Source organism: Erithacus rubecula (genome assembly GCF_903797595.1).
Source record: "Erithacus rubecula genome assembly, chromosome: 1".
Classification (NCBI taxonomy): domain Eukaryota; kingdom Metazoa; phylum Chordata; class Aves; order Passeriformes; family Muscicapidae; genus Erithacus; species Erithacus rubecula.
Genome location: NC_136658.1, coordinates 87,643,752 through 87,659,008, shown reverse-complemented (window position 1 = coordinate 87,659,008; position 15,257 = coordinate 87,643,752). Strand labels below are relative to the sequence as shown.

At 41.5% G+C, this 15,257-nt stretch overlaps 1 protein-coding gene across 1 annotated transcript in view; it reads right to left on the bottom strand.

Annotated features, from left to right (window-relative positions):
• Positions 1–13,138, bottom strand: part of TUBGCP3 (tubulin gamma complex component 3) — a 45,155-nt gene extending 32,017 nt beyond the window's left edge. Inside the window, exons 1-3 of the mRNA XM_079299622.1 lie at positions 12,834–13,138; positions 3,282–3,389; positions 1,390–1,457 (exon numbers count right to left, since the gene is read on the bottom strand). Coding sequence (XP_079155748.1) covers positions 1,390–1,457; positions 3,282–3,389; positions 12,834–12,909 — 252 coding nt within the window. The 5' untranslated portion in view covers positions 12,910–13,138. The remainder of the gene's footprint in view (positions 1–1,389; positions 1,458–3,281; positions 3,390–12,833) is intronic.
• Positions 13,139–15,257: the final 2,119 nt, after the last annotated feature.

Below are 15,257 nucleotides of genomic sequence, written 5' to 3'. Positions count from 1 at the left end.
AATCCACGTGCTCCAAGAAGTGTGGTTTGCACAACGGCAGGCTGCCATAAAAATAAACACTGACCTCCTTTCCTGCTTGGAGTAATAGATGAAACAAAGTTAAAGCAGATTTGCAGATTTTTTTTTTTTCTTTTACACTCCTAACTGCTTTCAAGGGAATTGTTGGAAGAAGAGTCTCATTGATTCAGAAAATGTATATCCCTTTAAGCCCTTCCCTATGATCATGGGAAAAAGAAACTATTGTACACCATTAGTAATAAACCACACAGCAGACTGAACAATAATTGGTTGTGTGAATTTTAAAGAAATGATACTATTTCATACACCCAACATGCTAGTAGATGAAAAAAAAATAAAAAAAGGTTAAAAGAACCTTAAATGTTTGAGGAGGCAGTAAAATACCAGGAGATAGCTTGCATTACATTCAGAAGAATAAGCAAATATGTAACACAGACAAGGCATTTTGCTCCCAAGATTAGTCATCATGCTCTGCAGCACTCTGCTTGCCAAATGGCAATGCAGTATGTCAGCTACAGAAACATGCTACACAAAGTCTGTATTAAGAGCTGTCTGCAAGTCAGTGCTCTGCTGTACAAATCAGTGCAATTAATACACAAACCCACAGGATACTGAAACCAAGACAACTTAGTAACTTGAGCTCCAAACACTAACAAAGTAATGGGTAAGTCAAGTATGGAAGAGGGGAGGAGGAGAACCAAGTTCTGACTAGTCATACTCCCCACAGAATACCTTTTTTGTTATCTTAATTTAGCATTATCATGTTAAACTCAGGTTTTCTATATACTAATGTCTTTTGTCAGAATATTGGCATGCAGTATTCTCTGATTAACACTGGTGTTAGAGCCATCTAAGTCAGCAAACTCTTAATATTCAACATTAAAGACCTGGAGCACTTAAAAATTCAGATGCATGAGAATACTAGACTAGTAAAATCAATATACTGCAAGGCATTTCTGTAAAGTAAATGTTGAGAAAATTCACCAGTTTTACATATAAAATGAACCTTTTATTTTTACAGAGCTCCTTTCTTCAAGGAAGCACCCTTTCATATAAATTGAATCAAATACCAAAAATATAGCTAGGGTTGAAATGCATCTCTAAAAGTTGTCTGGTCCAATCCTCCTGTTAAAACAGGATCATCTACAGCAGGATGCCCGTGACATGTCATGCCCATGTCCAGTCAGGTTCTGACTTGTCTCCAAGGATGAAGACTCCACAACTTTCCTAGGCAAGCTGTTCAAGTATTTAACCATCCTCCCAGAAAAAAAATTGTTCATGACCTGAGCAGTCTCCAAAACAACTCTAACATCAGAAGGATGCTTATGAATGCTTTCAGTTTCTTTACTCTTTACACATTGATTAAACTACCTGTGAACCGAGTTTTCTGTAGAGCTCTGAAAACAAAGCAGCATCTGCTTCCCTTCTTTGTCGCACAACTATTAAAAAAAAAAAAGTAGATTAAAAATTTGAAAGAAGTGTACCAGTCATGTCTTAACATATACTTGTGGTAAATTACAAAATGCAACCAAGAAAGCTTCATGATGCTGGACTGCTTCATCATCTTTACTTAAACACTTTGCCTGTTTTAATCTTATCTGCATTCCAGCCCTGAGAAGTCTTGCAATGCAAGTGATTCAATGTAAGTACTTGCTTTTCTTAGCTCAATCAAAATATACATTTTTTAAGTAAGTGTCTTGATAAAGTCTAGTCTGCCATTCAGTCAGTTTAGGGACCTAAGGGACTGAAGACACATCTGAAAGCAGATATGCATTAAAGAATGTTATAAAAACTACATGTAATTGTTCAAAAACTAGAGGGTAACTTTCTACTTTAGGCAATAAAATCAAGGAAAAAAAGTAGTAATGCCATTTGCTGCAAATCACACAGAATTCCAGGGTCACACAAATTTCACATACTACAAAAAAGTCTCAAATCAATGCCAGTTACAGAAGGACCTTCACAGAGGAGACACATCTTCCAACTAAGATTTCTTAAAAAACTAAGTTGCACCAGAAAGAGCCATGTTAAAAGAAAACCAAGGCAATAAAAACTTCTGAAGAAACTTCAGTGATAAGAAAAATAGCTATTAAATGTTAGAAATGTTAACCAGCATCAAATGTCACTGGTAAGTACACTTTGCCAAAGAAGCCATTACTTGTGTGGTATCTCCAAAATAAATATAAAGCAAGAAGGATATACATCCAATTACTTGTTACTTGACCACTAATATAAGCTTATAAGCTGAAGCTGGGGAGGAGGATGAGGGAGTTTTCAGAAAACTGGCAACAGGCCTAAAGAATATATGCTGTGCTGTCTACAAGTAGCCAAAGCATGGCAGAAAGTAGTTGTTGTAGATTCCAGTGTTTTGGAGTTGTAGCTAGAGGAATTCTAATGGCTTATTTGTCTATCAACAAGTCACGGAAGCTCTGCATTAGCAAAAAATACACATGGACCTTAAACCAGTTACAATCACTGACGTCAGTTATCCTAATTCAATCTCTGAATATTCAAAGCTCAAATATGAAGCTTTAATTTCATTAGCACAATTCAAGTAATTGTTTCTGGACATGCTACTGTACAGCAGAATCTGTTGAAAGGAGAATTTGGCTTTTCAAGAAAAATTCATCACATTCCCTTTGGATACAGTTGCACACAGTGCAACACTTAACTCAGAGCAGCAGAGAGCACAACGGAATGGAAATGCAACATCCCTTACAAAGTCATGATCTGTGATCTTGTTTTTAAGAAGGTGGTAGCAGAAAACTTGTAGAGAAACTGAAGGCAAGTCAGGTAAGTCACAAACCATTCCATCAATTCCCAGGATGCTCATTCAGCAAGTTTCACACAGGTGCTCATGAAGTTAATTGTGCCAATGTGTAATATTTCTGGAGCACACATCTCAAAAATACTCATCTTTTACTCTTCTAAGGGGAACTGTGAATTCATAAATTCCGAGTACTACTAACGTGAAAGGAGTGCAGTATTAATTGCCCTTTGTCTTCACAGTGGCTAAGATACAAAGCAGCAAGGAAAGTTTAAGCTGAGTATTCAGAAAAATCTGAGCTGGGAATATAAATAGCCACTCAAGAATATTCACTAGGAAATTAATGGCATGTACATCATGAGATTGTCAGGAGGTGAGCATTAATAATAGATTAGGTAACTATCTGTGAGGCAGAGTTGTCCCTTTTTCAGAGAAATAACTTGACTAACTTCATAAAGATTTTTGTATTTCCAAGAAAGGAACAAGACGCACTTACGTTCTTTCTTGATTTTCTCGGCTACAAGAAATTCATCACGCTCAACAGTGGGAGCAAAATTGCTTCCAATAACTCTCACTGCATACTGAAACTGTTGGGCTGCATCAGCTGAAAGAAAAAGAAAAGTCTGTCAGTTAAGGAGAATGCTCAAGTTCTGTTAAAACTAATTTTAAAAAGTGAGACATGAGATTACATTGCTATGTCTGAAAGCAGTACAAACATACCTAGCTTATATCTGATAATGTTGTGCTGCTGCTCTTAGGCACACTTCTTACCAGAGGGCAGTAAAGTCCAGTTTATCCAGTTTACCATAGTATTAAGGCAGTATTTCAAACACACTCATGTGTACAGACCCCACAAATGACTGCATCAAAATTTGTGAATAAGCCCTTCCTATTCTGTGCTGAGACACTTGGGTCTACTCAGTTATTAGAGAGCATTTGCATACTTAACTGGCTGTGCCCCTCCCCATGACAAAAGACCAGGCACACACAGCCACACCATTCAGCTCACACACCACAGCAATGCACTCATGTTCACCACCTACCCATGGATTTCACCCTGATATGCACAACAGTGGTTTGCATCTTGATTTTAGGTCTGGTTCTGTTTAAAACAGTTTGAATGGTTTCACCCTTTGGTTCAAAGCCAGCTCAGAGATATCAGCATCACATCCCAATGCATGATGTTGACACTAACAAAGAGGTCACAAATCAGTGACCTCCTTCCACTGCTTCTTCCTCATGCAATAATTCTGTTTTTAACTTTGTTGTGGAACAGCACTGCTTTAGTGCAAGTGTCTTGCTTTCTGGGAAAATGAGCAGTCTGGTAACACCAAGATAGGGCCAGGTCAGTATTAATGCCTCTCCTGCATAGTCATATTCCCATTCATTGATCTGAAAATCAAACAGTAAGCCTACAGACATGTCAAGTGCCCTTATAAAAGATCAGACACATTTTTATCCCTTACCTAGAAACAACTGTAATAAAACAAGGAAAAAGGTATGCAAGAAAATAAGCAAGTGTGCTTGCCACATATTTGAGTATTTTTACTTCAGGAAAGAAACTCATCTAAGCAATTCTGCATATTGTCTGTTCTGTGTATAACAATCATGTGTACAAATGCATCACATCCTCATGTGTTTTATTCAGCCAGTTGAGCAGTCAGCTCTCAGAGAAAACTGCCGAGTAATGCAGCAAAGGTTAGGCCAAGGATGCTGGTCAGGACAAGTATGTACAAAAGGAACAGAAAAATTACATAAGGTAAAGGACCACGAGAAGAAGAAATCTTTTAAGAATTTATCATCTCTTAAATTAACTAATGTTTGCAAATGGAAAAAAAATTGCCTTGGAGATACCAGAAGTCAAACACTGATTAAGTGCATTAAAATCTTCAAAAATGTATGTATTTGAAAATCTCAATGTGCTAGATTGTGTTTGAATGACCTACATTCTTCTTGAATGTCCATTTTATACTGTCTTGTACTATAAATGTCATCTACTGGCCCAACTACACAAGAATACAACTGTAGAAAAGCAAGAATTAACCAACTCAAACAAAGAAATACCTCACACAATCAGGAAAACAGTCTGCTCAGACAAAATCATTAACATTTAACAGTGTTTGACAACACTGGTCTAGAGAAGGAGCAAGAGTATTGTTCCATTGTCAGAGAAGACAATGCCACTATTACTGTAGGTCACAAATGCCTCCTCTGCTGTTAGACTAAGCAACCTTTCAGTTGCAATAAGGTTTTGAAAATAAAATATAAAAATTTAATAGTCCAGCCACTGATGAACCAGGTGTGAAGAATTAATTATGAGGAAGCATTTCTGTGTAATTCTTAAGTTTAATGCATGTCACAACACAACTCAAGATTTCAAAAAGTATTGTGCATGGTCAATCAAAGTCAAATACTGGCACTAAGTTATCCCAAACAGCTATGTTCCATTAATTCCTCAACTGTGTACTTCACAGTAGATAGGAAAGGGGCAAGCTTTTCCTGTAATGGGGAAGTTTTAAGGAAAATCTATTACCTCCTGTAACAGCCTTGTATTTCAACATCAACCACAAGACTAGTTAAAGCACTGAAACTTAATATAGCCTTTTCCATACTGCCCTAACAAGGCACCTGAGAAAGATTTCTAGTTGAAAGACCAGAATTCCATCCAACAAATCCGGCTTTTTAAACATGCTGCACTATTGAAAACATGGAAAAAGTTATCTGCTCTTTACACATAGCTGATTTGCACCAGCAATTCAAAAGCTCTGTAGCAAGACTGGTTTTCTATTTTATTTAATTCAGATTTTCATGTTTTATTCATATCAAGTCCAGCTTCCCTTTTATAAACAAAATTTCCTGCTGTGGGTGTTACTTCAGCAGATTATTTCTCATGAATTCATAAAATAACTTCAGTACCTAAAGTGATTAAACATAGCTTAATACAGATATGTGTCAGTACAATAAAAATTCACATAACTTATAACAAATAGGCACATCTAATTGCTTTCCTCCTCAAAGAATCATCATTATGACAGCAGACAAACTTAAAATATACAACCATCTATCTATCTGAACATCTTTCATCAGAAAATGATTACAGCATGACTGTTACATAACAGCAGGCTCAATGTATCTGATGCAGCTGTCTGAAGGCTAAACGGGCAAAACAAATTGATCATGACTTTGATTTCCAGAGGTCTGATCAGAGCAGAGAATGCAGACAGAGACAGCCACATCTCAGACTATATCCCTTAAGAAAAACACACACAATCAATGATACTGATAACAGGCACACAGCTGAACAGAGAACTGGCACTTCTGAGCCACAAGAAAAAAATGAAAATTTAAGAACTGTCTCATTTGAATAAAGCAATCCATCAATCATTCAAAGATCTATACTCCACACAGGCATTCAAACTTTCCTATACCCAACGTTGTATTAGAACTGAACTACTTCAAAAGGCAGGTAACAGCACTTTAAAGCTGAAGAAAATACAAGTATAGCACATAAAAAAAAAAAAATAGAAGCAATGCACAGAAGGACTCTGGTTGCAAAGAAAGCATGGAGAAATAGGACTAAAGATTAAATTTAAGGAAAAGTTGACAAGATAAAGAGATCATTAGCCAATATACTTGCAAGAAGGAAGTATATCAGGGGATGTGCTGAAATTCAGCAAGACTTTTGATATAAAGAAGCTTCTGACATTACCTATAATTTTAGGGAAGCTAATTGAAATTCACTTTATACTCTTATGTATTTCTTTAAATAAGGTTGGCCATCAGTTGATTATGTTTCCAAAAGCGGGCAGAGGGAAGACCTGAAAAACCTAAGTAGTAATTGAAACTGTTTTTCCAAATCACTGTGAGCAACCTTGTTTCCTCAGAAGGAGGCATTTGGTTATTTTAATCTGTCTATAAACAATTTACAAACTACAGGACCACACTAAAGAAAGTTTAGCTAAACCACTTTCTTTCTTTCTTGAAAGACTTCAAAGATTAGCAAACTCTCCAGTCAGCTGTCCATTGTTCTAGAGAACCATTTTCTTTAAACACAACTAAAGATTATTGTAAAACAATTACACTCTAAATTGCATTCAGTCCTGTAGGAGCAGCACTGGCCAGGGGAAAATTATTGCTGCAAACTGCTTCAGATACAGATGATGTCAAAAACACATATTGAAGAAAAACAACAAGCTTTCTTGTAACCAAGTGTTTGCAAAATGCCTAATGTGCTGTTGTTGCAAAAAAAGAAAAAAAGCTGTAAAACATTTCATCTTCTACCATATACCATGAGTAATATGATGTTTGCCAAGACAGTAATGCTGCTGAATCTCCTGTTTTACTCTACATTACTATGAAGCATTAAAAGGGGGAAAAGGCAATTGCATTTACATGACATATAACAATAAACTAGAAGACTAGTCTCAAATGCCTTTAGCATTACTATTTTGTTCTTGAGGAGAATCTACATGCACTGTGAGCAAAACTGCTTGTTACTATAGAAAACAACGGGCTTGAAATGTGCAATTTTAGGCCCTGCCTTAGTTATGACATGAAAGATGCTGCACTGCATTAAGGCAACCCCATACACAACTGCAGACTGGCAGAACCCTTAAGAGCAGCCCTGCAGAGAAGGACCTGGGAGTTCTCATGGACGAAAAGCTGGACATGAGGCAGTAATGTGTGCTCAGTAATGCAGCCCAGAAGGCCTGAACACATCCTGAGTTGCATCAACAGGAGGGTGGCCAGGAGGTCAGGAGAGGTGATTCTCTCCTTTACTGTGGCCTCATGAGATCCCATCTGCAGTGCTGCATCCAGCTCTGGGGTCCCCAGCACACAAAGACTTGGACTTGTTAAGAGCAGGTCCACAGGAGGCCACGAAGGTGGTGAAAGGGCTGGAGCATCTCTTCTGTGATGCTAGGCTGAGAAGGCTGGGGCTGTTCAGCCTGGAGAAGAGAAGGTCTGTGCAGAGACCTTACTTAAAGGGGGTGATAAAAATAGAGGGAGAGCAACTTCTTACATGGGCAGATAGTAATGAGACAAGGAGAAACAATTTTAAAGTAAAAAAGGAGACATTTAGACATGCTTGGAAGAAATTCTTTACAGTAGAGATGGTGAGACACTACAGAAAACTGCCAAGAGAAGTTGTGGATATCCTGTCCTGGAAGGCATCCCATCCCATGGTAACAGGGCTGGAACTAGATGAGCTTTAGGGTACCTTCCAAGTGAAGCCTTCCTATGAAGTATTCCTGAAAAAAATTAATTTTACATCAGTCTTCTTAGTTAGTCAAGTATCTTAAACTTCTCTTCCGTTATGAAAGGTTTTAGCTGAAACATTTTAAATCTATTTGATTAACTGTTAATTAACCATTTTTCTAGTCTCCAGACTCCTTTCCCACAAAGGAAAATAAATCAACATAAGCACAAAATAAAAGCCTAAGCCACACACACTCCCATATTTTTCCTTACTTAGAAGCTGTCCACAAACTTAGATGCACAGCACAGGAAACATGACTATTCTTTAATTCTGTTAACATGGCTGGCTCTTGTTGCATTGTTAGTAAACAGATTTCTTGGAGGACTGTCCCAAATCTATCAACAAATATCTACATCTATCAATAAATCAACTCTGTCAGTCTTTTCAGAACTTTCCCTCACTGTGATTTTTTGCCTCTTTTGTCAACTCTCATCTGCCCTGTTATTAGCACAGGTGAAACTCCCTCCATATTACCTTTTGAATAAACTCTATGCTTTTCCCCCAACAAGACATTTTAACATCTACTCAAATAATTCAGAGTTTAAAAACCAAAATCAAACAGTAATAACAAAACTACCACTCTGGAGATTAAATTGAGGCCACAGTATGGACTTCAGGTAGCAAACTGCTCCCCAAAGACTGAAATACTACTTTACTTTCTAGAGCATGTACACATCCAATAATACTTTGGCATAATAAACCAATAATAAACCTAATATTTTAGGTTTCAAACTCAAATAGGTTTAGCTTTAATATTTACAGCAATATCATTTGTTTCCATTGGAGGCTCTAAGAGTTCTTAAAATTTTAAGTTTACCAGGAGGTTTGGGAAAGACAGCTAAGAACAAGAAGGACTAAAATCACTGTCTGAAGAGAGGCATGCAATCCTGTATAACTGCTGGAGCCTACAAACACAGGAGGGAAAAAGAAAATTATAGAAATTACTGCAGAGATAAGCAAGCTTCCTGCAAGATCAGGTGTAAGTATAAAAGTGAGTGGATAGCCTGGAAAAACACAGAAGATAATAAAAGCCAGTACAGTAATTCTTAGACACTATGAGAATATATGGAAGAGGGGGATCAGCAACAGCTCCAACTGCAGAGGCAGAGACCCCAAACTCATCATAGAGGCTGCCAAAGCTTTAAGCCCTTCCTTGAGGACTAGCCAGAGCACAGTAACAAAAAGTTTTCAAACATTACTTTTAGAAAAAAAAAAAAATTAGGTAGATAATCTAAAAAAAACCCAAACCAACAACTAAACAGTTCTTCCACATAACTCAGTAGACCTTATAATGAATTTCTCAGAGGCAGAGCTGTTTGCAAAAAAATAAATCCCAGTAACTCGGCCTGTGCAGCTGACTGGTTCTGGAAACAAAGCAAGCCATCAATTTAGGGGATGATCCCAAAAGGGAAAAGAGAGAGAAGATGGCTCACCATGGAAAGCCTGAAGTTACAGTCCATCAAACCACAAATTCACTTCAACATAAATCTTTTAATAAGCAGAGAAAGTGGAAGCCTTCTAAGGCCATCATGGGCAGAAGCAAAAAATTCCTTGATGAGGGTTTTATGGAAGACTTCAAGCACAACGTAGACTTGGAAGGACAGCAATCCCACCTTAGCCTTAAGTGAACAATTATCACACAGACATTATATAAACAGAATCCTTCAGCTCCTCCTGAAGCTGTAGCTTCCTCACAAATGTAACACACAAGTGCTGAGAAGGAACGAAGAGAGAACAAAAATTCTAAGCAGAACCTCAGGGAGGGCACAGGTAGGAACAACTATTAAATCATCAAACATCAATTCTTTTATTATTTACCAATTAAATTTCACTCAATTACATCACTACCTTGTAGTTCACATTCTCAGCAGGTTAACTACACAAATGATTTAAAACAGATGTTTTCAGCTTCTTGTTTTGAATTGTTAGTAGAGATTTCCCTACTAAATTCAAAGATCTCTTAAGTGTCTAAGGTTTTTGCCCCTAAACTCTGTGGGAGTACTTGAACACCATAAATTACTTTCCAAAGACTAAACTGATAGCAATGGTAAAATTTGCTTCCACAAAGAGGATGTGTATATACAAAGCAGTCTAACTTCACCATACTCAAGGAGCAGAGAAGCTGCACACAGACCACTAACCACACACTAATACCTTACTTCAAACTTCCCTGTGCTGAAAGGAACAAGCCTCAAAAACAGCACTATGCTAAATAGCTTGTCCAGTGGGTTCCTTACCATCTCTGGATACATTCATCTTCCTCAACACAGAGGATGCCAGTGTTAACAAAATCCCTTTATTGTTCTTTATGTATTCCTAGGACATATATGCCAGGGGATGGAGGGAAAAACCACCACACACACCTTCCATGACTGAGACTTGCACAGAATTTTTGATTTATCAGTCTCTACACCTTGAAGTCTATAGCTGAGCTAGCAAATGTACTACAGTTGACTGCTTCAAGGGAAATCCTGTCTCAGAAGGGTGAGGTTTCAGCTAGCATCCCTCCTAACATAGGAATAAAGAGCAGGGTAAGAACAGGCTTCCCATCTGTCACATGCATAAAAACATGGGTTATAAATGTGGCAGACAACCCACTTTTTTATTTCAGCTGTCACTTCAAAGAAATGCTCAGATAATCCTCAAGTGCGCAGATGAGCAGGCTACAGGTTGCACGCAGAAACTTACTGTGATTTTGGCCAAAATTTCCACTTTCATTAGTCAAACACAGAAAGGACTTTAGTTACATTATCAGAATCCAAAACACAGGAACAGATTTAACATTTATTAAAAACAATAACAAAACCCAATTCTCTTGCATGTTTTTGCACATACTGCTGGCATTTAAAGTTATTATTCCAGTTAGGAAATACAGAGAGGTATTGAAACTATGACTTCATAAAAAAAAGCTAGATCCTAAGTTGCTAGAACTGAGTCATCTCACCTCAATACTAATGCTTCAGTTGATAAACAGAGGTTTCCATTTCTGTTCTCACACTCTACTTAACTTTTTTAAGTATCACAGACGTAGATTACATTAAGAAACTTCTCTGTATCCAATCTAAACATACCCTGTAACAGTTTAAAGACATTACCCCCTGCTCTGTGACTTTAGACCTTGGTAAAACCTGTCTTTCTTGTAAACCCTCTCCAATCACAGAAAAGCCACAATGAGATCTCTGAGCAGAGACTTCTCCAGGCTCCACATCCCCAGCTCTCCCAGACCTGCTTTGTAGGAGAGGTGCTCCATTCCTCTCACCATTTCCATGGCCCTCTTCTGGATCTGCCCTAACACATCCACATCCTTTTAGAACTGGGGGCCCAGAGCTGAACACAGTACTGCAGATGGATCTCACAAAAGCAGAGCAGCGAGGGGACAAGCTGCTCTCTACCTGCTGTCTTTTTAAGGAGATCAATATATGTTGACTTTCCAGGATGCATGTTACTTCCACACATCCAATTTTTTCATCCACTCCCCAAGTCCTTCTCTGCAGGACTGCCCACAATCTACTCATCCCCCACTCTCTACAGATATTGGGGATTGCCCTGACCCAGGTGCAGAACTTTGAGGTTCACAGGGCCTGTTCCCTGGGACTGTCCAGGTCCCTGTGCATGGCACTCCCTTCCTCAGCACACCACCTGCACTGCTCAGCTTGGTACCATCTGCAAACCTTCCAAAGGCACACTCGAGCCCAATGTCTAGGTTCTTAATAAAGATATTGATCATCATCAGTCCCATACAGACCTCTGAGGGACACCACTTGCTATTGATCTTCATTCTGACACTGTGACAGTGACTACAACTCTCTGGATGTGGCCATGCTGCCAGTTTCAGCTCTTCATTCACCAAACAGTTCATCCATTAAACCCATATCTCTCCAATTGAGAGACAAAGATGGGGTGTGAGACCATGACATGCTGTCTGCAGTACATGGAAATGAGGTCTGAGAGACAGACAACATACATATCTGTACCTTGTTACTCATTTTTTAGATTTCTAAGATAGCAACAATCCACATGTAGGGAACGTTCTGGTAATTTTTTACAACTGGCCAATGCTCACAAGTTTTAGTTATTGTCCTGGAAATACCTAAAGAGACTTGTCAGAAGAAAGGGGCGTGGAGAGAGAAAAGAATAAGGGATTTGACAGCCATAGCTAATAAGGGAGAAACTCGTCTTTCATACAAGAAAACAGATGCAATGCATGAGCTTCCTCTGCATGAGCTTCTCTTGCGAGCCGTGCAGATAAACAGAGTAACTTAAAAAGGAGACCCAGCAGATGCACGCCTTCCATTCCACCCCTCCGACTGCTTACTAAAAACAGTCTTCGCCTTGACTGCAAAGCAGAAACTTATGCAAACAGACAAGAGATTCGTTCCCCTGATGGAGGCTACAGCAGCATCAAGGCACCGAGGACCTGTAGCGGACCCGGCGCACGGCAATGGCTCCACTCGAGCAGGCTCGGCGGGAGGCGGGGGTTCCTCTCGGCGCACACGGAGCGCCCTTTCGCCCGAACCCCGGCACCGCTGCCCGCTCCCCGAACAGGAGAGCGCCTTCAGGAGCCGGCCAAGCGCCCCGGGGAGCCGGGGAGGAGGGCACGGAGCATCTCCGGCCGCCCCCGCCGCAGGGCTCCGGCCGGCACGCTGCACTGCCCGGGCTGCCACTGTCGCCCCCCGGCCCGGAGGCCGCCGCCGCTCCCCGCCGAGGAGGCCGGCACCTCCGCAGCCCCGCCGGGCCAACCCCGCGGGCTCCGAGCGCTGCCGCCGGGGAAATGGCGGGGAACGCCGTTACCTTCGCTCTTGCCCAGGATGCGGCAGCAGAGGCTCTGCAGCAGAACGTTGGGGGATTTTTGGTCCGGAGTCGCCATCGCCGCGCGGGAGCCGACAGCGGGCGGCAGAGCCGGAGCACAGCGGGGTGGCGGAGGGAAGGAGGGAGGCGAGGACGCGCCGGCCGCTCGGCAGCGCAGGGACCCGGCGGCACCTCCCGCTCCCGCCGCCGCCTACGGCGCCATTTTCACGGGACCCGCCGAAAGCCGCAGCCGCGGCCGCGCTCCCACAATGCCCCGCGCGGCGGTTCCCGGGCAGCACCGCCCCGCGCGGGCGGGACCGGGGCAGCGCCGCGATCCGCGGGCTGAGAGCGGGACGGGAGCGGGGCAGCGCCGCAATCCCCGGGCTGAGAGCGGGACGGGAGCGGGGCAGTGCCGCGATCCGCGGGCTGAGAGCGGGACGGGAGCGGGGCAGTGCCGCGATCCGCGGGCTGAGAGCGGGACGGGAGCGGGGCAGCGCTGCGATCCCCGGGCTGAGAGCGGGACGGGAGCGGGGCAGCGCCGCGATCCGCGGGCTGAGAGCGGGACGGGAGCGGGGCAGCGCCGCGATCCCCGGGCTGAGAGCGGGACGGGACCCGGTCCCGCCGCCTTCCCGGGCTTCCAAACGCCTCTCACCCGCCCTCGGAGGCTCTGGAGTCGCGCTCCATAAAGCACACATTCACTGCAACACAGATCGGACGCGTGCGGGAGGCGGGCGCCTTCTCGGGCCATCACGGGCAGGAGCGCACAAATCCCTGAGGGAGCTAGCAGAGGGCTTCGGATGTGGGATTGCAGAATGGAGACACGGGTGCAGAGTAATCCCGTTGCCTAAATAGGTTCTTTCACCCGGTGTGCAAGAGGCCAATACCCACACAGAGTCGAGAGATTTGATTTATTTACAATTCTGCATTGAAAGGTGCTGGGTGGCAGATCCACAAAGCCAGCATCCCAACTATCAAAACTTCCTCCTATTCATACATTTTAGTAAAAAAAGGAATCAGTGTTAATTGGCTACAAGTTACATAGTTCTCTTCTTAATTAGTGTTTGATTTTCTATTAATGATTCCATTGCTTCTCCTTATTAGTCCACATTCTCAGGGTTTCTCTTCTTTTGAATCTATGGGTTTCCTGAGTTGACGGTCACAATCTCGTCCTGCTGGAATTACCTTCTACCCAGCCGGAGCTGATTTCAGCACAGTTGCTGAGTCGGCTTTATTACTTACTTCTTGGTCTTGGAAGTTCTGCTAGATGTCCTTGTGGCCCTAAATTCTGCATTCATTGTGTCTACCATCAGTGGTATATCCTTCTTCCCAAGTTTTATTAAGCTCGTCCAGGTCTGAGGTCATTAAGGCATATTGAGCCCTAAACCTCAACAAAGCAATTCTTCCTATCTAATTTGTCTTTCTAACACCTGGACATCACTTACAGCTTCTTAGTTGCTGTTTCAGAGCTTAAATCTCATTTTTTGTTGTTGTTTAGGCTTGAAAGTATACAAAGATCAAACATCAGAGAACACAATTTATTCAGAAATATTTACATATTCCACATTTTGCAACAATCCCACATTAGTTGTAAGTGCTATGCACAGACATCAGAAATATAACAACACACAAGTGCTGAGGAAGCCAGCCAGAGGGAACAAAAATTCTGAAGTACAAACTGAGGGAATGTACAGACAGGAACAACCATTAGATTGCTAAAACTCAACTCTTTTTTGTTATTTACCGATTAAATTTTGCCCAATTACATCACTAACTTTTACATCACTCATGGCTGGTCTGTGCTGCTCCCTGTGACCTGCTCCTCAGGTCTGTCACCCCTAGCACAGTCACTGATGTTAGTGTCTGAGCTCCATCTCTCCAGTAAATTCATGCTGTATCCAGCCCAAAATACATACTTAGGAAATAGTTATTCCCCTAGTGTTGCTAGAGTCCTGCATAACCTGCAAGGGATGATTTGAAATACTGCACCAGCAGCAGCCAGGTGGGCTTGGTGCACTGCTGGCTGTGAACAAATTCATTCCTGCTGTGCAACACGTGGCTTTCTGACAGCCCCTGTGGGCTTTATTGCCTCCACAGCCACAATTTTGTGTATATGTTTTCTACAGGCACATGCACGTGGTATTTCATTATGGGAATGTTACAGATGTAAACATTGACTCATTTGCTAGCATTACTGCTAGAAACAAATCACAGTAGCAAGCCAAGAACTGAAACACATCAAAGATCTATGGGAGCTGGTTACTTGGAATATTCTAGCAGAAACCTTTATAGTCTCATCACTCACACTAGAAGTCTTCAGTTCTTAGTGATACATTCTGTAGATTTTTTGAGAAGTAAAATAGGACCCAAAATGAATAAAGTTACCAGAACTTTATCCTATGTAAATATGGATTGTAAGCTTCATTTCCA